This window comes from Bos javanicus, chromosome 12 (assembly GCF_032452875.1).
Source record: "Bos javanicus breed banteng chromosome 12, ARS-OSU_banteng_1.0, whole genome shotgun sequence".
Taxonomy (NCBI): Eukaryota; Metazoa; Chordata; class Mammalia; order Artiodactyla; family Bovidae; genus Bos; species Bos javanicus.
The window spans coordinates 33,289,237-33,314,264 of NC_083879.1; the positions used below are offsets into that span (position 1 = coordinate 33,289,237).

At 40.6% G+C, this 25,028-nt stretch overlaps 1 protein-coding gene across 3 annotated transcripts in view; it reads left to right on the forward strand.

Annotated features, from left to right (window-relative positions):
• The window catches only part of LOC133258393 (phospholipid-transporting ATPase IB-like), a 96,085-nt gene that overhangs the window by 53,308 nt on the left and 17,749 nt on the right, over positions 1 to 25,028 (forward strand). For 2 of the 3 annotated variants that reach the window (XM_061434929.1, XM_061434930.1), the window contains exons 24-30: positions 5,321 to 5,385; positions 8,612 to 8,784; positions 10,572 to 10,755; positions 15,572 to 15,682; positions 17,954 to 18,028; positions 20,931 to 21,053; positions 22,320 to 22,398. In XM_061434929.1, coding sequence (XP_061290913.1) covers positions 5,321 to 5,385; positions 8,612 to 8,784; positions 10,572 to 10,755; positions 15,572 to 15,682; positions 17,954 to 18,028; positions 20,931 to 21,053; positions 22,320 to 22,398 — 810 coding nt within the window. The remainder of the gene's footprint in view (positions 1 to 5,320; positions 5,386 to 8,611; positions 8,785 to 10,571; positions 10,756 to 15,571; positions 15,683 to 17,953; positions 18,029 to 20,930; positions 21,054 to 22,319; positions 22,399 to 25,028) is intronic. The other variant, XM_061434931.1, reaches the window with a different exon arrangement.

Consider the following 25,028-nt stretch of genomic DNA (forward strand, 5'->3'; position numbering starts at 1 on the left):
AGGAAACGGCAACCCACTCCAATGTTCTTGCCTGGAGAATCCCAGGGACGGGGGACCCTGGTGGGCTGCTGTCTCTGGGGTCGCACAGAGTTGGACACGACTGAAGCGACTTAGCAGCAGCAGCAGCAGCCACAACTAAAGAGTTTGTATGTCACAACTAAGACCCATTGCATCCAAATAAATAAATATTTAGAAAAGGAAAAGGAGTTTTAAAATCAACTTTTAGCCGTGAATATGTAAATTTTGATCATAAGAAGGGATTGAAATTATTATTTTTTTCATGATTATCATGGTATCCAGCTCTGGTTGGATTAACATGTATTATGAAATGACCCTGTATTCATCAGACACCCTTTAAACTATGTTTCTGCTAATTTGTCTACTCTATATTCATTCATTTAACAAATATTGAATGCTTGCTATGGTGCCAGAAAATTCTAGGATCTGGGAATGAAAAATTGAGTAATAAAGTCTCTGTCCTCAAGGAACTTACATCTACAAGACAAGACAAAGAATTAACAAGCAAATCACCAACTGTTGTAATATTATTGCAGTAAGTGTTAAGACTGAAAACAAAGCAGGGAATAGTCATGGATAGAGGAGTAATGAGACAGAAACACATTAGGGAGGTGACATTTGAGGCAGAGACCCAGATTGGAAGAAGGAGCAATCACTAGGAAAGTTTCAGGCAAACGTATGGTGAGCACATGGCTCTGGTGTCTTGTCTGAGCAGCAATGGAAAGGCCAACATGGGTGGAATATGGGGAGCAAAGCAGAGGTGAGAGCTTGTCAGGCCGCAGGAAGAAATGTGTAGGGTTTTGAGCAGGAGAGTGATATAATTTGTGTTTTAAAAATATCTTCTTGTTGTTGTGTGGAAACTGAACTAAATGGAAGGCAAGAGGTCATTTAGGACACCTTTGTAGAAGTCTATACAAGAGATGGCAGTCATTTGTACTGGGATGTAATGGGGAATATTGAGGAGGACTCCATTTGATCCTTGAATCACATGATTTGGACTTCATGGGTCTGCCTGTACTCAGATTTTTCCCCCTCAATGGCACGTATGACAGTACTGCACCATGCAGAACCACAGATTGTTGTTCAGTAGCTCAGTTGTGTCCGACTGTTTGCAATCCCATGGACTGCAGCACACCAGGCTTCCCTGTCCATCACCAACTCCTGGAGCTTGCTCAAACTTATGTCCATTGAGTCAGTGATGCCATCCAACCATCTCATCCATCCTTTCTCTTTCTCTTCTCCTCCTGCCTTCAATCTTTCCTAGCATCAGAGTCTTTTCCAATGAGTCAGTTCTTCACATCAGGTTGGCCAAAGTATTGGAGTTTAGCTTCAGTATTAGACTTTCCAATGAATATTCAGGACTGATTTCCTTCGGAATGGACTGGTTGGATCTCCTTGCAGTCCAAGGGACTCTCAGAGTCTTCTCCAACACCACAGTTCAAAAGCATCAATTCTTTGGCACTTAGCTTTCTTCATAGTCCCACTCTAACATCCATACGTGACTACTGGTGATTGAGTCAGTGATGCTATTCAACCATCTCTTCCTCTTTTGCCTTCTTCTCCTCCTGCCCTCAATCTTTCCCAGCATTAGGGTCTTTTCCAATGAGTTGGCTCTGTGCACCATGTGGCCAAAATATTGCAGCTTCATCTTCAGCATCAGTCCTTCCAATGAATATTCAGGGTTGATTTCCTTTAGGATTGACTGGTTTGGTCTCCTTGCTGTCTAAGGGACTCCTTGCAGCCCAAGAATCACAGATATGGAGTGTTGATTGTAAAGATACATGTGGATTTCTGACTGTGTGTGGGTTAGTAGCCTACCTCCACCATTTTTCAAGGGCCAGTATAAATTTGGGGTACATTTGGTGGGTTAATCTGTCAACCCTCATTGATACGACTGCAGTGAGAGTAGATGACTGTTTCAAAGAGTTTTACTGTGAAGGGAGCAGAGACCTAGCATGGTAGCCCGAAGAGAACAGAATTGATGAAGTGTTGGTTGTCTTTGAAGGAGCTATTTCATCTTTAAACATCAGTTTCCTGCCTGCAAATTGGGGATGATAATAGTTTTTACTTGATAGAGTTGTTGTGAGAGTGCCTTGAGGTAACTCCCGTGAAGTTGTTGCAAAACACTTAGCAAGTCCTCTGGGAATGTTAGATATTAATGTAATATGAAAGACTCACAAAGCAGGTCCAACCACCATGCAGTCACTTATCCATCCGGCAAACATTTGAAAACATACCATCCACATGATCTCCTTTTTCCAGCTCTCCCACGTTTCTGCTTTAATGTGCCTTGCCATGTTCCTTGAGAACCATGCACTCAATGACCACAGTAACTTAGTGCGTATCTTGTGAAGAGGCTCAGCGGGCCCGGCACCATAAAAAGGGACAGTTGCTTTCTTACCACCTTCCTCAGTTACATCTTTGCCAGGCCCACTACCTGAAACCATTGGTTTTACCTGAAACTTGAACAGTCTCTTTGGCTCAGGACTGAAACTCAACCTAGATGAGACCCAGCGGTTACTGTTAAAAGCAGAGTTTTTATCCTTATAGAATGAGACTTATTTTTGTTACCAGAAATCTACAATTCACGTGAAGGACCCCTTACTCAGAATAACTGGATCATGTTAGATAACTGCTTTATTGAATTGTACCCATTTTCAAACGACTGTTTCGTAACCATGGTGCCTTTGAAAAAAGAAGGGAAACTGTCTCCAGTTTCTTAGAGCAGGGATTGAAAACACGGGGAAGAACCAGCAGGACTAGAGTGAAGGGCAACGTACACATGTAGTGGGCAGAGGACAATCATACATGTGTAGGGGAAAAGGCAACACACACGTTGGAGGGGGAGACCATGGGGGAGCCCTGGCCCCCCGGAGGGGCAGCCAGAGCAGCCACGCCTTCTGGAAATGAGTACCCACTGTTGGCACAGGTTTTTAGCTCTTAGAAGATAATCAGAATTCTGTGCTTTGATTTGAAATATCCTGATTTATAACCGTTGCTTAATGTGTAACATGTTGTAAGGGCAAAACAGTACATGTCTGTTGACTGAGTGCAGCTTGCTATCCTCTAACCTTAAGTTCTGGGTTCTAGATTGGACTTTGCTGCTGCTGCTTCTAAGTCACTTAAGTCGTGTCCGACTCTGTGTGACCCCATAGACGGAAGCCCACCAGGCTCCTCTGTCCCTGGAATTCTCCAGGGAAGAATACTGGAGTGGGTTGCCATTTCCTTCTCCAATGCACGCATGCATGCTAAGTCGGTTCAGTCGTGTCCGACTCTGCGCAACCCTATGGACAACATCTCACCAGGCTCCTCCGTCCACAGGATTCTCTAGGCAAGAATCCTGGAGTGGGTTGCCATTTCCTTCTCAGATTGGACTTTACTGCTCCCCTTAGAGGCTACTCATGCAGAGGAGACCAGTTGAAAGATAGAATCAGTCAACTTTGCCTAGTGTATGCTGATATAATTTGTTTTCTTAGAGGCTTTCTGAGCTCTTGCTTTTACCCCCAGAAAAGCAATAGCCTTTTGTTAGAGAGCTTTCGTGTTCCTTTCATGAGTTCGAATGGCTGAGGAATAATTCAAAGAGAAAAAAGATTGAGAGCTGGTTCTGAGAGCCAACATCATTGAAGAGAAATGCATAGCAAGCATGGTGGTTGAAAAGTCAGGCTTCAGAGTTATAAAGACCAAGGTTCAAACCTGAATCTTCTGTCTCTATAAGCCCGTGCCTTTGTGGACTTTTCTAATCCTGTTTTCTCATTATTAAAACAGTCGCAGTACCTCTGCTGGTTGTGATAATTATGTGGAAGGGAGTCTGTGAAGGTTTTTCTTGGCTGGTGTATTGGATAGAGTGAGGGCTTCGTAGATGTTAGCTCCTGCCTTTATGAATATTGTGGCAGTTTTAACTACCATCACCTCTCCAGGAGCTAAAGTTGGCTAAAATGGTGCAGTTAAAAGGCTACATATAGTCTTGGACACCGGTTCCAAACAAAATTTGGCTAAGAATTTAGCAGGAGGCTTACTTTCAGAAACAAATATGTTAGGATTGTTTTTTGTCAACAGCAAGAAATGAAAACAGAGGTTACTGTCCCACATTTTTAACATATTTCCTAGACCAGCTTCTAGTTCTATTCGCTTCTGAAAGTTTTCTAATAACATGATTTGACATGGATCTGCGGCCTCTTGACCTCAGCAGCATATGTACTGTTACATTTGGTTTACCAATGAATGTGTGCGTGGTTTTTTTCTTTTGTGTTAGCTTTGCTTCCTTGGGTTTTAAGAGACTTATCACACATTCTGTTGTAAATCTTCCTTTGCACCCAGCATAAAGCTGGGTGCCAGTAAGCACTCAGAACTTGCATGCTGATTTGATTTGCATTTTGGTCATAACACATGGAAACTTTTCAGCCTTTGTTTGGATTCAGCCAGTGCGGGCAGCAGTGGCTTCAGGGAAGAGGGATCCTCATGGGGGCAGCACCAGGATCCTTGGTGGGAAGCTGGCTTGCCTGTCTATGTCTGGTTTGTGTCCCTGAGCACCTGCACAAATGTTAACTTTTTAACCTGAGTGGTAGGACAGGAGCTGCCGGCATTCAGGCAGTTAACTTCCCCAGTAACTTACTACAAAATATAAGTGGACATTACAATAAAACATGTCAGGAAGTCACTAGAATTCTTTGAAAAGCTTAGTATATCTAGTTTTGAAAAATATAGCAAGGCAAAGCGAATACCTACAAGTTTCAAAATTGAAATTTAATGACAATCATATGCTATGGAAAAGAACACCTTAGATAGGAAGTGTCAGATAAACCAACAATGAAGAGCCTTGAAAAATTATTTTCTCCTTGTATTTGTGCTGACTACAGTGGAATACATACATATAGGCATTTTGAATTATATACAAATCAGGAGACTACTTTTGTTACTGAAACCTACACAAGTTTCAGGAAATTTCAAAGAAAACATTAAAATGATATTGTATAAATTTATATTTAAATTAAATTCCAACTCTCATAAAACTGATTTGTATGAAGATTTAAATCATTTTAGAAATTTTTTCCCATAAGAATCATCAGTTATAGATGTACAGAATTTAATTTTCAAAATTATCAGAAATTTATCCATCTGCAACCTCTTGCTCAGTTTTTGTGCTGAGCCACTGGGCTTTTAAATAGTCATGAGGCAGAAAGTATGATAAAGGAAGAATATAAATAGGCTTTTTTTTTTTTTTAATGAGCTCATGTAAGGCACTGGAGCCTTCAGATATATGACATCTAAAAGATATATGACATCTTTATTTCTTTCTTTGTAGCTTATTCCTGTAAACTGTTATCAGGTCAAATGCCTCGTATCCAATTGAATGCAAATTCATTAGAGGTAAGTAATTTTTAAATATATATTTAATATGAATGTAACCAACTTGTTACTTGAAGGTTACTCAACTCCTTAAAACCTACATAAGATTGCCATTAACTCCCACTCAATTCCATTGGGAAGTCTAGGTTTGTCCCAAGATTCTTTTCACAAAGCTAAAATTTTTACTGGTTTTCTATTCCTTGTCATCCGTGGCTCTCATTATTCTTCCCTCTGAGTTAGTCTAGTCCTTTAATCACCACCACCCTCCCACCCCCCTGGTGTCACACCAAATCCAGGACTCAGATCCTTCATTTTTATAATGGAAAAAATTTTGTCTGTATAGCAGTCATTATGAAAGTTTGAAAAGATCAATGCATTTACATTGCAAGAATGAAAGGAATTTGGAATCCAATATTGAACATCCTTACCCTTAAAAGGCTAGTTTTATGAAGTATTTTTTACTATATAATTTTCTTAGACTCATTTTAAAATAATTTTAAATAGATTTCATTTATTCCTTTTCTGACACACTTGCTTTTTTAAAAAATGTAGATCTGAGTTTCCGACATAGATCATTATTCTTCTAAAATCTTTTAAAATATTTCTTACGGAGCAGATCTGCTAGTGAGGAGTTTTCTCAGTTTTAGTTTGAGAAGGTTTTTATCTCTCTTTCACTCTGAAAGATAATTTCCTTGGGTATAGAATTTGAGGTTGGGATTTCTTCTTCTTTCAATACGTTAAATATTTTACTTTACTCTCTTTTTGGCTGCAAACTTTCTGCCGAGAAGTCTGTCATTTACCTTCATTCCTCTACAGTTAAGGTCTTCCCTCCACTCTGGATTCTTGTAAGATTTCCTCTTTGTCTTTGGTTTTGTGTAGTTTTATTATGACATGCCTGGGTGTAGATTTTTGGCATTTACCCTGCTTGGTGTCTTCTGAACTTCCTGGGTCTTCGTTTCGTGTCTGTAATTAATTTTGGAGTATTCTCAGTTATTAGCACTCAAACTTTTCCTTCTGTTCTCTATTTCTTTTCCTTCTGGTATTCCAACAGCTTGTATGTTAGATCTTTAGAATGGTCCCACCATTCTTGAATATTCTGTTCTGTTTTTTTCTCTTCTTTTCCTCTTTGAGCTTCAGTTTGCTGCTGCTAAGTCACTTCAGTCGTGTCCGACTCTGTTCGACCCCAGAGATGGCAGCCCACCAGGCTCTGCCATCCCTGGGATTCTCCAGGCAAGAACACCGGAGTGGGTTGCCGTTTCCTTCTCCAATGCATGAAAGTGAAAGGTGAAAGTGAAGTCACTCAGTCGTGTCCAACTCTTAGCGACCCCATGGACTGCAGCCTACCAGGCTCCTCCGTCCATGGGATTTTCCAGGCAAGAGTACTGGAATGGGGTGCCATTGAAGTTTCTATTGACATTTCTTCAAGTTCATTAATTCTTTCCTCACCTGTTTCCAGTCTACTGTTTAGTCCATAAAAGATATTTTTCATTTCTGTTACAGTGTTTTTCACAGTGTTTTTACAGCCCTTTGGGGGTGGTGTTAAGGTATGTGGGCAGGGAAGTGTTCTACAGTGAAGTAAAGTCACTCAGTCGTGTCCGACTCTTTGTGACCCCATGGACAGTAGCCCACCAGGTTCCTCTGTCCACGGGATTTTTCAGGCAAGAATAGTGGAGTGGGTTGCCATTTCCTTTTCCAGGAGATCTTCTCGACCCAGGGATTGAACCCGGGTCTCCCACATTGTAGGCAGATACTTTACCGTCTGAGCCACCAGGGAAGCTCTATAATCTTACGTTAAATCTCAGTCTTCAAGAGATACTGTACCCCTTTGTCTTAAGTGTTTCTTAGTGCTTTCTTTCTCCCTTTAGGTGGGACAAGGAGACCACATGGGGTTGGAGTTGGGTAAATGACTTTCCCTCCAGGTGGGATAAGGCTCTGGTAAAGTTTTTAACCTCAGAGGCTAGGCTTTTGCGATGGAGAATGCTCTGGGCATATTTCCTTCTCCCTTAGAACCTTGATACCCAATTTTATGGAAGTTCACCCCATTATTCTGTTCCCATCTTTAAAAAATTTCCCCAAATTTCTCTGAACTTCCTCTTTGCTATTAGCACTTTTCCATATTTTCCAAGTAAAAATTCTCCTACTTATACGCCTTTTCAAAAATAGCTTTATTGAGATGTAATTCACATGGCATAAAATTAACCTGCTTAATATAATTTAAGGGATTTTCCTGTATTTACAGATACATGCAATCAATGGCAGAATCATTTTAGAAACTTTTCATCATCTGCAAAAGAAACTCTGTACCTTTAGCTGTCATCTCCCTGACCCTCCTTGCCCCACCCCTAAACAACACTCCTCTACTTTCTGTTTCAGTGAATTACTTATTTTGGGCTTTTATGTTAATCAAATCATTTAATAGGCAGTCTTTTGTGACTGGCTTCTTTAACCTACCATAATGTTTTCAAGGTTCATCCATGTTGTACCAGGCATTAGTACTTCATATCTTTTTTAATAGCTAAGGACTATTGCATTGTATGTATACACTTTATTTATCAATTCATCAGCTTGTTTCCACTTCTAGGCAATTATGAATAATGCTGCTGCTTGTACATTCATGTACAAATTTTTGTGCAGACATGTTTTCATTTCTCTTGAGTGTATATACACTGATAAGTGGAATTGCTGGATCATTCACTGACTCTGTGCTTAGTTTTTGGAAGAATTCCTGGACTATTTTCCCAAGTTGCTGCACCATTTCACATTCTGACCTTCAGTGTATGAGAATGGTGATTTCTTCACATCCTCATCATCACATTATTATCTGATTTTTAAATTCTAGTCATGCTAGTGGGTATGAGGTAGTATCTTGTGGTTTTGATTGGCATTTACCTGATGACTAATGATCTCAAGCATCCTTTCATGTTATTTATCTACTTTTAAATTTAATTTTTGTGAGATTTTCAAAGGGAACAAGGAGGTACACATATGCCTTAATCTACTATCTTTTTTAAAAAATTTTATTTATTTTAGTTGGAAGCTAATTACTTTACAATGTTGTAGTGATTTTTGCCATACATTGATATGAATCAGCCATGGGTTTACATGTGTTCTGCATCCTGAACTCCCCTCCCACCAGCCATCCCATCCTTCTGGGTCATCCCAGTGCACCTGGCCTGAGCACCCTGTCTCAAGGTCTTTTTATTTATATTTAAAATGGTAAAAGATAATCTCCCCCTCTTTGTTTCAGGCAACACAACAAGTGATTAGTCAGAACTGCCAAGATCTTGGAGCACTGTTGGGTAAAGAAAATGACCTGGCCCTAATCATAGATGGTAAAACATTGAAATATGCCCTCCATGTTGAAGTTAGGAAGTGCTTCCTTAACTTGGCCCTCTCGTGCAGAACAGTATTATGTTGTAGGTAAGAATATATTCACTGTTGGTTTTTTCCCTGCTATATTTCATATTTTTTATGGAAAGAAAATATAAACATGGAAATATAAGTTTTTTTCATAGACAAACTACCTTATTGGGAAAATATACACTCAAACTGAAATGCAAGATCTGAATTTAATTCTACTTGTCAGGTTTAAGATTTACTCAAAAGCAGTTTATAATTTTTCAGTGGCACATTATTTTGGTATGTTGTTTATTAATGTATTGGTCAAATGAAAGAAATCTTTCAGGCACAACCAAAGGAAAGGAAAGGAAAGTGAAGTCGTTCAGTCGTGTCCGACTCTGCAACCCCATGGACTGTTGCCTATCAGGCTCCTCCATCCATGGGATTTTCCAGGCAAGGGTATTGGAGTGGGTTGCCATTTCCTTCTCCAGGGGGTCTTCCTGACCCAGGGATGGAACCTGGGTCTTCCACATTGCAGGCAGATGCTTTACCGTCTAAGCCACAGGGAAGTCCAGGTACAACAGAGGCCCTGGTCATTTACATGGAGAGGTAAATTTGAAACCAAACCACTGAGACCTAGAGGAAAATGAATTTATGAGTGGTTATTGAGTTAATTGACTGTTGCTCAGTTAACAGATAGTTATTATAAGACTAATGTTATTTTAGGCTATATTTTCATACATGAGTGAGAAGATCCAAAATCAGAATAGTGATCATCCAGTTCTCTTCTTAACTGGTCAGAACTGACTTGGAGCTTTGGTAAAGCGTGCAGAACTGCATTAAGGACTGAGTGAAGAATTTGAGGATATGTGGAGAACTTGAGTGCCAAGAGGATGGAATTAAGATTTAAATTAAGATATGAAGAGTCAGGGGCTTTCTTAGGTGATGCTAGTGGTAAAGAACTCACTTGCCAATGCAGGAGATATAAGAGACATAGGTTCAATCCCTGGATTGGCAAGATCCCCTGGAGAAGGACACGGCAACCCACTCCAGTATTCTTTCCTAGAGAATACAAGGACAGAAAAGCCTGGTGGGCTACACTCCACAGGGTTACAAAGAGTTGGACACAACTGAAGTGACTTAGCATGCACTCACATGAAGAATCAGACTTGAGATTAATTAAATTTATTAGTTTGTTCCCTCTATAAATATCATAGTCTAAACATGAAAGTGATCATCAGACTAAATGGTGAAGCTATTATCAGTGCAAGTATTCCAGTAAAAGAATCAGTGTCTCTTGATGAGAACTAGACTTACAAATGGTTTCTGACCTCCTGTACTTCAGAAAATGTTTATATTATACCCATAATGTAGTGATGTTAACTGAATGTATTCTCTTCATTATGAAGCGAAGTTGTTTTTTTTTTTCCAACTGTGTTTCTGCCTTAAATTTTGGAGCATGTTCTAATCAAAGAAACCTCCTATCTACTCAGTTTATAATAATCTCACCTGAAGTTTGAAAAGGTTAAATTTAAATTAGTTATTAGGAGTTGTTTTGAAGGAAGAGAATGATAAGTGAGGTCATTTGCTTACTGGAATATGAAACCCTGTGTGCCCTTATTGTTTTTGATAGAAGTGTGTGTCTAACTTGCTGACTGAGTGAATAAATGAGTGATGAGTAGGGACTTCCTTATATCTGTAAAGAAATTAATGAATGAATTGGAAAATTTACCAGTAACTGCCATTTAAATGTGACTGTATGTGGATTATTGCTGACTCCTTTGTAAAGCCTTTTAGAACAGGATGAATAAAATGAACCAAAATAAAACAAGAAAACATGGTTGTTTCTTTCTTTCTTTTTTTTTCAGGTTATCTCCCCTCCAGAAGGCTGAGATAGTGGATGTGGTGAAGAAGCAGGTGAAGGCCATCACCCTGGCCATTGGGGATGGTGCCAACGATGTGGGGATGATCCAGACGGCCCATGTGGGTGTTGGCATCAGCGGGAATGAAGGCATGCTGGCCACCAACAACTCTGATTATGCCATTGCTCAGGTCAGTGGTGAGGGTGGCCAGCTGGGCATGGGGAGTGTTGAAGACCTCGGGTCCACCCCCAAAGTTTGGCCCAGTCTCTAAGCTGCTTTCAGTTTGAAGCTATCAGCACCTCTTTGAAGGCTATACTGCTCACTGATCAACAGGCTGATAAATGGAGAGAGGAGTTGTTAGGGCAAGAAGTAGTGGCTTTATTGGGAAAGTCAGCAGACTGAGAACATGCTGGACTGGTGTCCCAGAGAACCATCTTGCCTGAGTCAGAATTCAGGCTTATTTTATACTAAAAGGGAAGGGGATAAAGTCCTGGTTCTGGTCAGCCTCTGGAGGGGGATGTGTTAACTTCTTTCTCCCTGCAGCCATTCACAGGTGGGCTGTGAGCTGAACCAAATGGTATTTTAGCTTCCCCTGGGAGGCAGGGTTCCTAGAGATGGGCCATTATGTGTAATTTAAACTTATGGGCCAAGAGGAACTAAAAAGCCTCTTGATGAAAGTGAAAGAAGAGAGTGAAAAAGTTGGCTTAAAGCTCAACATTCAGAAAACTAAGATCATGGCATCTGGTCCCATCACTTCATGGCAAATAGATGGCGAAACAGTGGAAACAGTGTCAGACTTTATTTTTTGGGGCTCCAAAATCATTGCAGATGGTGACTGCAGCCATGAAATTAAAAGACGCTTACTCCTTGGAAGGAAAGTTATGACCAACCTAGACAGCATATTCAAAACCAGAGACATTACTTTGCCAACAAATGTCCGTCTGGTCAAGGCTATAGTTTTTCCAGTGGTCATGTATGGATGTGAGAGTTGGACTGTGAAGAAGGCTGAGCGTCAAAGAATCGATGCTTTTGAACTGTGGTGTTGGAGAAGACTCTTGAGAGTCCCTTGGACTGCAAGGAGATCCAACCAGTCCATTCTGAAGGGGATCAGCCCTGGGATTTCTTTGGAAGGAATGATGCTAAAGCTGAAACTCCAGTACTTTGGCCACCTCATTCGAAGAGTTGACTCATTGGAAAAGACTCTGATGCTGGGAGGGATTAAGGGCAGGAGGAGAAGGGGACGACAGAGGATGAGATGGCTTGATGGCATCACTGACTCGATGGACGTGAGTCTGAGTGAACTCCGGGAGTTGGTGATGGACAGGGAGGCCTGGTGTGCTGTGATTCATGGGGTCGCAAAGAGTCAGACACGACTGAGCAACTGAACTAACTAAACTAAACTTATGGGCAACATCCATTTAGTGATTAGCTTGTAATGGAATGCAGAGGTTCTACCCTATCTCCTTGGTTTTGAGCTGATGCATTTTGCAGCAGTAATGCATGCATACAAGCTAAGTTGCTTCAGTTGTGTTTGACTCTTTGGGACCCTCTAGACTGTAGCCTGCCAGGCACCTTTGTCCATGGGGTTCTTCAGGCGAGAGTACTAGAATGGTTTACCTTGCCCTTCTCCAGGGGCTCTTCCCATCCCAGGGATCGAACCCACATCTCTTACATCTCCTGCATTGACAGGAGGGTTCTCTACCACTGGTGCCACCTGGGAAGCCCTTGCAGCAGTAAAGGCCTTCCCTTTCCAGCTTGGAAGTTTTCAAAACTGCTGCTGCTAAGATTCTGTAGTTCTGCTCATATAACCAGGTCCCCAGTCTCTCCAATCTGTGTGTGCTTTGCTTTGTGGTATCTCTTGACAAAGACTTAAAATATCCCTATTCTTTCCCCCCCACACACACTTTTTCTTATGGAGATACTACTGCCTTTTGAGAGACATTTAAAAAAATTCAGCTTTGTTTATTTAGAGCAGTTTTATGTTCACAGCAAAATGGAACAGAAAGTACAGGTATTTCCTGTACACCCCCAGCCCCCGCCCCCTCAGCCTTCCCTGTTAACAACATCCTTTACCAGAGCAGTTCATGTGTTATAACTGATGAACCTACAGGACAGGTCATTATCACCCAAGGCCCATAGTTTACACTAGGATTTTCCCTTGTGTTGTACATTCTATGGGTCTGGACAAATGTACAATGACATGTATCCACATTATAGTATCACACAGAGCGGCCTCACTTCCCTAAAACCCTCACCTATTCATCTTCACCCTTTGCAGTAACTCTTGGAAACCACTGATCTTTTTACTGCTTCCGTAGTTTTGCCTTTTCCATAATGTCTAGTTAGAATCACACAGCAGTGTTTTCACACTGGCTCCTTTCACGTAGTTACGTGCATCTTAAAGTCCCTCTATGTCTTTACAATGTATCCAATTGTACATCTCTAAACACTATGTTTTACCTTGTGTGTGTGCTCAGTTGTGTCTGACTCTTTGCGACCCCGTAACTGTAACCCACCAGGGTCCTCTATCCATGGGATTTCCCAGGCAAGAATACTGTAGTGGGTTGCCATTTCCTCCTCCAAGGAATCTTCCTGACCCAGGGATCAAATCTGTGTCTCTGGCTTCTCCTGAATTACAGGCAGATTCTTTACCACTGAGTCTCCTGGGAAACCCTTTCTTTTAAACTTGTTGTTCAGTTGCTAAGTCGTGTCTGACCCTTTGTGATTCCCTGGACTGAAGCACGCCAGGCTTCCATGTCCTTCACTGTTCCCAGAGTTTGCTCAGATTCATGTCCACTGAGGCAGTGATGCCCTTCAACCAGCTCATCCTCTGTTGCCTCCTTCTCCTCTTGCCCTCAGTCTTTCCAAGCATCAGGGTCTTTCCAATGAGTTGGCTCTTCCCATCAGGTGGCCAAAGTGTTGAAGCTTCAGCGTCAGTCCTTCCAATGAATATTCAGGGTTGATATCCTATAGGATTGACTGGTTTGATCTCCTTGCTGTCCAAGGGACTCTCAAGAGTCTTCTCCACCACCACAGTTCGAAAGCATCATTTCTTGGGTGCTCAGCCTTCTTTATGGTCCAATTCTCACATATGTACATAACTACTGGAAAAATCATAGCTTTGACTATATGGGCCTTTATTGGCAAAGTAATGTCTCTGCATACACTGTCTAGGTTTGTCATAGCTTTCCTTCTAAGGAGCAAGCATCTTTTAATTTTGTGGCTGCAGTCACCATCCACAGTTATTCTGGAGCCCAAGAAAACAAAATCTGTCACCGTTTCCACTTTTCCCCTTTCTATTTGCCATGAAGTGATGGGACTGGATGCCATGATCTTAGTTTTTAAAACATTGAGTTTCAAGCCGGCTTTTTCATTCTCCTCTTTCACCTTCATTAAGAGGTGCTTTAGTTCCTCTGCCACTTCTCTTTTTATACCATATCTTGCAGGGGTTTAGAATTGCAGCTGCAATCATGATCAGACAGAAAGTGCGGGATCCCAGGGCTTTCTTTTCTCCCTTCCACCCACCTAAGTCCCCTCACGAAGCCAGGCACTGATGCAAGCCACTGGTCTGACTCATGCTCTGCCCCCCTTTTTATTAACAGGCTATTTCAGGTTAAGGAAACCACTTTGAGCCCCATCAGATGTTTTCTGTCTCACTTTTCCTTGAAAGTAACTTTGACTGGAGAGAGGGAGAGGGTGTCCGCCATGGTGTGGGCCATTTCATACTCCCTCGCATGTTGTCCTCAGCGCCATAGCGGACATTCTCCTATGTCTGTCCCATCCCCCCGCCCTTAGATGGGCTTCTGCCGAGGGTCTGTTGTCTTTCCTTTTCACCTCTTGCAGCACATGACTCTCACTTCCTCAGAGAGGACCAGTGTAACACTTTGCTCACAGCCTAGATCTTTTTATTTTCAGAAAAGGGTAAATTTTTCCCTTCTTCCTCTCTAAACTTCTTAATGTTTTAAAACCATCCCAAGAAATACAACTTTGACTTAGAATGTCCTTTTTTTCTCCCTGTAAATAAATCATTGCAAAGCCAAAAATAGTAATGTTGTCTATAATGACTTTTCATATCAAGTTCTAGGTGAAAACAAAAGCCATCCCTCTTGAATTCACTTGTTTCAGTGTAGCTATGTATCTTATGACTCATCATGTCCCTCCCCATCCTGACCATCCTGTTCCAAACTCTTGAGCAATCTTTTTTGAAAAGCTGGGTTTTTTTCCCCCATGTATACGAACTTATGTCACTCTAAAGTCAGTATTTAATTTTCATAGTCACTAAATTACTAAATTGCCTTGTTTGGTAGAATAATGCTCCTGAATATTCATTCATCCTAAAAAAAAATGTTTACTGAATGCCTCTCACACCCTAGGCATGTTCCTGGGTGTTTGGGATCCATCAGTGAACAAGGTGAACAGTGAGCCCTGCTCACTTAGTTTGAAGATGTTGAGTGTTACAGAAAAGGAAAACCCAGATGAGGGAAAGCAGCTGAGGGGTGCTGCAGAAATCACATGTTACCTCCTTTTTAACTTTAATTTTTCTCTTTATATGTTTACTATAGGAAATGGGGGGAACTGATTCCTATAAGACTTTATTACATGCACCTGATCAGACAGAAAAATCAGTGACTGATGTTCTTGCTTCCAGGATCTTATTTCATTAAGTAATTCTGAGTCCCTTCTCACAATTAAGGTCCTAGACGTGGATCAGATCAAATTCTAAGCCTTGTATGTGACAAGTGAAAATGCAAGCAAGATTTGCTGGGTAGAAAAGTGATGTTTATTTATTTATTTTAATAATAAGAAAAGTTAATTTCACAGAGATCTGAAAAACTCCTTTATAGTGAACAGTCATGTCAGGTTGTCTGGGAGTAGGTTTCATTCTGCTCTGTCCTCGGGAGTGGGAACTGCTAAGGTGCAAACCCTGGGAAAATGACGTTTTGTGGGGTTTGTCACTAAATGGTAGGTTCCTTTGAACTTCATTGATCGTTATTTCTGTCTTTTAGTTTAGCTACTTGGAGAAGCTTCTGTTGGTTCATGGAGCTTGGAATTATTTTCGAGTGACCAAATGCATACTGTATTGTTTCTATAAGAATGTCGTGTTATACATCATCGAGGTAAGGAATGCTTTCTTTCCTTGAGGTGTGAGGTCTTGTCTTTGATGTGGAGCTTGATAGTTTAGCGTTTTCCTTATTTATCTCCCTAAGTACTGTTACATAATGCTGCCTTAAGTTGTGGCTCACATAAAATTGATTTAATAAAAAATGGCAAGCAAAATATGTCACAACATCACGATGACTTAATCTGTTGTTTAAAAAAATAAGCAAGTCCTATTTCGAACCAAAGTGTGTCTCTGCCAGCTCCAGATCCTTCTAGTGATCAGAGGCATCAGAAATCTCTGGGTTTTTGAACTGTTTTCCTCCTGACGCTGGAAATCTGGTTCCAAGGCTATTGTTGTCTTCCTAGCATCCCACTAGGGGCCGGGATGGGCCTTGTTCTTCCAAACACCAGCTCTTTCCTTTTGTCTCGGCTGTACTTAGCCCTGGTGGCTAAAGCAAGTGGAACAAGAAAACCTCATAAGTGTTGCTTCCATGTCAAGAAGATAACATGGAAAGAACCTGTACCCGCTCTCCTTCCGTGCTGGGGGCTGCGGAGCTGTGGCTCCCATGCTGCAGCCAGCCCTCCGCCTGCCCCGGCTCCCAGCCTCTGCACTGGCAGAGCACCGGGCAGCAGGGCCTCTTTTTTTCCTGAAAGTGGACCAAAGAAGAGTTCCATAACTGCATTTTTCATGGAATCTGAGTGTTTGTCATGCCTTTATTGCCTCTGAGAAAGCGTGTTTTCTCTAGTGTGTCGTGTATAAGGGTAATGGGACTTTGGGGTGAATCTTTTATTACTGAAGGATCATTGATTCACAATATTACAGTTTCAGGTGTAGAACATAGTGATTCAGTAGTTTTACAGATTATATTCCACTTAAAGTTATTATAAAATAATGGCTGTATTTCCTTGTACTAAACAATATATCTTTGCTACTTATTGAATTTAAAATGATTACTTATTAGTTTTTAATGGATTAAAATTCATTTTAATGGTTGATTTACAGTATTATATTCATTTCAAGTGTACACACTTATTTTACACAGTGTAGTTCGTGTCTCTTATTCCCATGCCCCTTTCTCACCCCTCCCGACTTGCCTCTCCCCACTGGTAACCACTAGTTTGTTCTCTGTATCTGTGAGTCTGCTTCCTTTAGTTATATTTACTAGTTTGTTGTCTTTTTTAGATTCCACGCATAAGTGATAACATAGAGTATTTGTATTTCTGTCTGACATTTCACTTAGCATAATACGTTATAGGTCCATCCCTGTTGTTGCAAATGACAGAATTGTTTTCTTTTTTATGGCTGAGTAATATCTTATTGTATATACATACCACATCTTCTTTATCTCTTCATCTGTTGATGGGCACATTATCTACAATAGCCAAAATATGGGAGTGAATCTTCTAACTACCATCCTGACTTTAAAAATATCTGTGTAAGCTTGAAATTTGGCTGTGGAAACACATTTTTAAACATTTTATTTTGAAATAATTATAGATCACAAGAAGTTATAAAAAATATTTACCAGAGTTGTTGTGAATCCTTCACCGAGTTTCTCCCAAAGATAGCACCATATAAAACCACAGGATAATCTGAAACCAGGAAACTGATATTGGTATGACTCATTCAGAACTTATCCAGCTTTCATCAGCTTTGCACATGTGTGTGTGTGTGCAGGCGTGTCACTCTCTGTCCTTTTATCCCTGTGTAGACTCATGTAACTACCAGAGTAATCAAGATACAGACCTGTTCCAATGAAAGATACAAACTCGCCTCATCGCCGCAGGATCTGCCTCATGCTACCTCTGTATATTCACACCCACTCTGACTGGCAGTAGCTCATCTATTCTCTTTTCCTGTAACGGAGTTCTTTCAAGAATTCTCTAAAAGTGCAATCATATACCATGTAACTTTTGAGACTGCATTTTTCCCCTCAATATAACTCGTTTCCGATCCATCCAAGTTGCTGCACGAGCAATCGTTCTTCCTCTTGACCTCTGTGTAGTACTCCACGGCACAGGTGGCTGTCACTTGTTCACTATTCATTTGTCGAAGGACATTTAGATTGGTTCCAGTTTGGAGCCATCATGAATAAAGCTGCTCTGAACATGTGCATAGGTTTATGTGTAAACACAAGTTTTCACTTATCTAAGGAGAGTGTCCAAGTGTACATTTGCTGAGTTGTATGGTAAGTGTATACCAAATTGTTTTCCAGAGTGACTTTCCTATATGAGTGTATGTAGGTCAGCACTGACATAGCGGTGCACTTGGCTTCCTTCTCTTTCAGCTTTGGTTCGCCATTGTTAATGGATTTTCTGGGCAGATTATATTTGAACGTTGGTGCATCAGCTTGTACAATGTGGTGAGTAAGCACTCTCCCTCTCTCTCTCTCTGATGGCATGCGGGGCTGCACTGTTTGTGTCTGGGATGCGGAGCTAAGTCCTTCATCTGCATCCATGGCTCACATACATCTTTAGGGCCTCTGTTGCTGCCACACATCCTGCAGAAGCACAAACTCCCCACACATGGTTTCAATCATTGCAGATCATTTTATAGTAACTACATGATATTTCCCAGGTGGCGCTAGTAGTAAGGAATCGGTCTGCCAATGCAGGAGATGTAAGAGACACGGGTTTGATCCCTTGGTTGGGAAGATCCTCTGGAGGAGGGCATGGCAACCCACTTCAGTATTCTTGCCTGGAGAATCTCCATGGATAGAGGAGCCTGGCGGGTCACAGTGCATGGGTTGCAAACAGTCAGACACAACTAGAGACTTAGCAAGCATACACACACATTTATTTGCAAGGTATTTTTTATAATATTGATATTTCAGAATCTTTCTAACTCTGGCTGTACAACATTTTCGTATTTTTAAGTCAAGTAAAAATTGCTGAACTCTTCCTAAAACCCATTGCACTTAATACATATAATTTACATTTATCTCTATGTGTCTGTGTGTATGTGTGTGTGTTTATAGTGTAATTCAATGTCCTCTTAAGCCTCTTGGTAGAAAATTTGTATTTACGGAAATAGAACACACTGTGCTTGTACCAAATGCTGAATTTTTATATCAAGCCTATAGTAAATACAATTTTCCATTTTAATGGAATCTTCTAATAATAAATAATCCCATACCATTACTTGAATTATTTTGAATTCAAAAACTAGATGTTTATTAAATAGTAAAGCTGAGTGGCTTTTTACCCACATGACCTTTTAATTTTTGCTTTATTTTTCTTGTGTTATTATTCCACCAAAGGGTTAGAAGTTAGGAAACGTAACAGAAAAATGAGGCTCCCAGCAAGTATCCCATGACCTCTCTCGTGCACTGTGTTATTGCGGTGACATTATACTCTGCATGCTCTGTGCCCTTACTCCTAAAGGTCTGTCCTCTGGGAGCTGAAATTCCAGAACAGCCTGAAGTTACTGAATAGAAGTCATTGGGTGCTCAGTGCTGCTATGCATATTTACAGTCATGGGAGTGCCAGTGGCTGGGTGTATTTGGTCAGAGCACTACACCAGGGAAGCTTGGGTCCTGTGTAGAGTTGTCTCTGCCAGGCTCTTGGTCCCAAAGGGAAATATTGATAAACTTTCTTTGAAGTTTCATTAGAGACAGGAGTAGAGAGTGGCAGAGTCTCTCCTCTGGATGAGAACAATCCCTACGAATACATAAGCCACAGCTACTGACCAATGGAATCTTGCCAAGTGGAACTCCAGTGGAAAATTTAAATAATTATGAGGATAAAATATGATGACACGCTTATTAAATATCCATTGACTTATTAACTTTCATCCCATTACAAGTATATTTTACAGGTGAAAAAAAATGAAGACCAGGACATTCCAAATAATAGTTACTGGCAATGCTGGAGATGGAGTCTGTCTACTTATTTGAGAACTAAATTTATATGAGTTGTCATGCTACTTCTAGAGGTTTTATATTATTTCTGCTACTGCTTATGCATGACTAACTGCTATAGGAATTACCCTCCTACAGAAAAACTAGAATAGCAGAAAAAATGTATGAAACAATAGTTTTCAGGCACTAGATGCCAGGCGGCTCATTGCGTGATCCCCAAGAGCAGGCCTGTTTATAGGCCAAAGTGAAGGAAGATGGGCCCACAGGGGAGCCCGGCTGTCTTTACTGAGCTGAAGATACAGAGGGTGGAGTTCAGTGAGCCAAGAAAGCTAGAATTTGCCAGACAGAATATCAGAGGCAGGCAAACTGCACTGAGAAATGGAGAGAGGGAAAGAGTTGCAGACACAGAGAAATACAGAGACAGTGTTTCTGGAAATGTGTAGCTGTTCCCTTGAGCCTCTGATTGAGGATTTATCTGTATGTGCATGAGAAAAGTGTACTCAGAACTAAGGGAAACGCAGGTCTCCTGCATTGCAGGCACATTCTTTACTGTCTGAGCCACCAGGGAAGCCACTGGAAAGCAGCGGGCTGGATTTCTGGAGCTCTCTCAGGGCTAGGAACAGTTTGTATTCCCATTAGCCTGTTGGGGAAGACCTATTACACAAGATACTGGGGAAATTCCTTACGTAAGTCACACTTTTAACAATAAGGATGAATTAGTCCCATAATACGGAGAAGGCAATGGCACCCCACCCCAGTACTCTTGCCTGGAGAATCCCATGGGCGGAGCAGCCTGGTAGGCTGCAGTCCATGGGGTCGCTAAGAGTCGGACACGACTGAGCGACTTCACGTTCACCTTTCACTTTCATACATTGGAGAAGGAAATGGCAACCTACTCCAGTGTTCTTGCCTGGAGAATCCCAGGGACGGGGGAGCCTGGCAGGCTGCCATCTATGGGGTCGCACAGAGTCGGACACAACTGAAGCGACTTAGCAGCAGCAGCAGTCCCATAATAAGGGCTTCCCAGGTTGCTCTAGAGGTAAAGAACCTGCCTGCTAATGCAGGAGATGTAAGAGACTTGGGTTCTACCCCTGGTTTGGGAAGATACCCTGGAGGAGGGCACAGCAACTCATTTCAGTATTCTTGCCTGGAGAATCCCATGGACAGAGGAGCCTGGAAGGCTGAAGTCCATGGGGTTTCTAAAGAGCTGGACACAACAGAAGGGACTAAACGACAACCACCAGGTGTCTCACCCAGCTTCCGGCACAATGATACCTTAGTAATTGCAGTACATTATCAGAGCCAGGAAGATGACATCATCAGAGCCAGGAAGATGACATTGGCACAGCACTCACTCAGATACAGACTGAAAGCTCTTTTTAATAGGTTCTTGTTTCCTATGTAGATTTTCACGTCACTGCCACCCTTTACTCTCGGAATCTTTGAACGGTGTTGTAGTCAGGAGAGCCTGCTCAGGTACCCACAACTCTACAGAATTTCTCAGACAGGTGATATTTTCAACATAAAGGTAAGCAGAAGGTTATTGCCGGTCTTTCAACTTCCCTCCAAAAGGTTTTGTCTCTTTCCTTTCTGATGCTTTAGGAAAAATAATTTAAAAACAACAAGGAATGCAGCCCTATGCCATATTTCTTTGCATTCTACCTAAGGTTCCGTGAATCCTGAGGTTTTCCAGTCTGACATTAACTTTGTGTTTGAACCACCTTCTTTCCTAAAAGCTGCTTTGTGCTTTGGGCCAAAGATGTTTTTTCCACACTCTTTTTTTTTTTTTCCCTCTAGTCCCTTATCTGTAAGTCTTCCTGGCAAGCATGAAAAAAAAAAAAAAAACTGGTGTATTTATAATTGAATGAACAAAGACTTGTTTTTGTTATTTTTCTGTCACATTCTCACCTTGTGCACCCTTCTTTGATTGATCCCAGAGATATTATATTATTGAGATATCCTTTAAGAAAATTGTGCAGGCATACCTTATTTTATTGTGCTTTGCAGATACTATTTTTTTTTTTTTTTTACAAATTGAAGTTTAGTGGCAAACCTGTGTTGTCAGATGATGGCTAGCCTTTTCATTGATGTGTATACATTATTTTTAGACAATGCACACTTAATAGATTACATATAGTGTAAACATAACTTTTATGTGTACTGGGAAACTAAAAAGCATCACGTGATTTGCTTTATTATGATATTTGCATTGTGGTGGTGGTCTGGAACCAAATCTGCAATATCTCTGAGGTATGCCTGTAAATGGTATATTAAACATTATTTTGACCACAGGCAGAGCATAGATATAAAAGTACAGGGTGTATAAAATATAAAATAATACATATAAAATATATATAAATATAAAATATTTTATTAAATATGTTATATATATATATAATATAAAATATGATATTAAATTATATTTTAAGTACTTTAAGTACTTAAGTACTTAATATTTAAGTAATTTAAAGATTGAAAGTATTTTTTAATTATTTCTTTAAATTAGTTCTTTTTTGCTAGATAATTAAAGCCTTTATATGTTTTTATAATAAATACATTATCTTTGAATTCTACATATTTATATTTATTAAATATGTTTTTCAAATGATATTATCCTATAATTTCACAGTCATTTCTTTTAAAAGGAGACTAAAGATATGGAAATTTTTAGTCTCCAGGAAGACATTTTAGCTTTGTAACTGTGTTTCACACAGCAAATAAACTTTATAACATCACATATTTTTAGAGTTAGACCTGGATACTATCTTGATTTTCTTGCTTTGTTTTCTTTTAGGTGCTTTGGATTCAATGTATAAATGCTATTGTCCATTCATTCATTCTCTTCTGGTTGCCCGCAAAAATGCTGGAGCATGGTAGTAACTTCATTGTTTTCTGTGTGTGTGTGTCTACAGATAGAGAAAGCAGAAGTAGGATTAAAAACATAGGTTTATATATATTCACCTAAACTAATAGTATAATCTGGTTAACAGATTGTAGTTTGAACATTTAACAGATGGCCTTTAGAGCCCATTCTCCTTGCCTCTAACATGTATAACTTGTAACTTAGTGCTTTTATTGTTAATTTTTAATAAATGTTTGAGCCAGGAGGGCTGATAGAAAGCACAACAGTTCTACTGAGTCATAGATTCCCTCTGTCAGTGAGTTTGAAACTTTGGTCTACTATATTTATTGCTTTCATTTCTCAAACTTTATGCTTCAATTTAAACTGTAACAAGTCCAACAGGCCGTATAGTAATTTAACCTTATATTTTATTATTGGACTAGGTCTCCTTTTCCGGACTTACAGTTTTCCAAACAACACTATGTGTGAACTGTTTTGCCAAACTGGTTTGTGTATAAATAGATCCAGAAGTAGGAGCTATATTTATGAAGTGTGTTACTGATGTATAATTGGCTCATAGCCACAAATTAAGGTGTGAAATACAATTATTTTCCTTTAACCAGATTTAATTTTTATTGGCTATTACTAACAACATGTCCTAATCTTGCTGCCTGCCAAGTTGCTTCAGTCGTGTCCGACTCTGTGCGACCCCATGGACTGCAGCCTACCAGGCTTCTCCGTCCATGGGATTCTCCAGGCAAGAACACTGGAATGGTTTGCCATTTCCTTCTCCATCCTAATCTTAGGAATATATTTTGTTTAATTGAGCCTTGGTTGTGTGTGTTTATGTCCATTATACTGCTAAGGGCATTCCTTATAAAACAAATGAGCAAAAAAAAAAAAAATGAGCAAAATTTTCAAGTGATAACAATATAGCAAAGTAACACGCTGACAAAGAGTTGGTTCCACTTTCAGAATGGTAGTGTGAAGAGCTCCTTGGATGTGCTCCTCACCCTCAAAAAACCAAACCTGCAAAACTATAAAACACAACTCTGTGAATTCTCTGAAAATTATCCAAAAGGCAAGGAAGATGATCAGTCTACTAAAACTCAGTAAGAGCATCAAGAGTCTGCATCACTTGAGCCATGACCCTCTCCCTCCCTTCCCCACGGTAGCCTGGCCGGACGAAAGGTCCACTCCAAGCAGATGTAGACAGGAATATGGGACTACTGCTCCTCTCAGCTCTCAGTCAAGGGTTCCCATCTCACAGGAAGGGCAGCTCACCAGCATTTCTCATCCCTCCAACTCTGATTGAAGAGGCCAGATTTCTGATGGGTGTGGCCGAGACAGAGCTCCCTTTCCCCCAGGCAACTAACATTCACGGAACAGTTTCTACCCCATGCACGACAGGCCAAGAACCCTGGGCCCCTGGTCACTCTCACCATAACTAATATTCACAGGACAGAGTTTCTACCCCGTGCACGACAGGCCAAGAACCCTGGGCTCCTGGGGCCCACTCTCATCACAACTCACTCGTAGGGCAGGGAATTTCTGGGAGAGTCAAGCCAAGAAGACTGGTGGCTTTGTGCTAGACCACTAGCACAGAAATACTGGGTCCAAGATTTTGCCAGTAGTAAAAAAAGAGCTCCAAAACTCTTTCCCAAATAAGATGACTATTCAAAACAAAGTAGGGGAAAGTTCAAGTCTAAGGATACTCTCAAAAACAGTAGCCCTTCTTCATTAAGAGCGATAAGCTAAATCATATGCCAACTGATTTACCAGAGAGAACCAGGGAAGGAGATAGATAAAGAACTGAATGAAAACCCTGAAGTTGAAAAGTACCAAAAACTCGAAAAATGTGTTAGAGAGGCTAACAGTAGATTTGAACTGGAAGAAAAAAGGATTAGCAAACTTGAAGTTAGACCAATAGACAATAAGGGCCAGGCAGTGCTAGTGGTAAAGAACCCACCTGTTCATGCAGGAAATGTAAGAGACGTGGGTTCAATCCCTGGATTGGGATGATCCACTGGAGGAGGGCATGTCCATCCACTCCAGTATTCTACCTGGGAAATCCCATGGACAGAGGAGCCTGGTGGGCTACAGTCCATAGGGTCGAAAAGAGTTGAAGAATACTGAAGGGACTTAGCACAGCACAGTTTGAAGACAAGAGATAAAAGAGTGAAGAAAAATGAACACAGCATTAGAGAATGTGAGATGCCTTTCAGCACACCAACAGAAGCACGATGGGTATACCAGAACAAGAGGAGAAAACCAATGAAGCAGAAAAAAAATATTCAAGGAAATAATAGCTGGAAAGTGTTAAATTAGTTGAAAGTGAAAATGCAATCCACAGAATGGAGCAAAGGATACACAAGTTACAGATAACTGAAGATTTGTTTCCAGAGTATATAGAGAAGATTTATAACTCAACATAAAAAGACAAATGACCTAATTTTTTAAATGTACAAAGGATTTTAATAGACATTTATCCAGAGAAGATAGACAAATAACTAATAAATACATGTTCAACATCATTAATATTTAAACAAACAAAAAATTGAAACCATGATGATATACAACTTCATACCCATTGCATGCGTCCTCAGGCATGTCTGATTTTTGTGCACTGATTGACTGCAACCTGCCAGGCTCCTCTGTCCA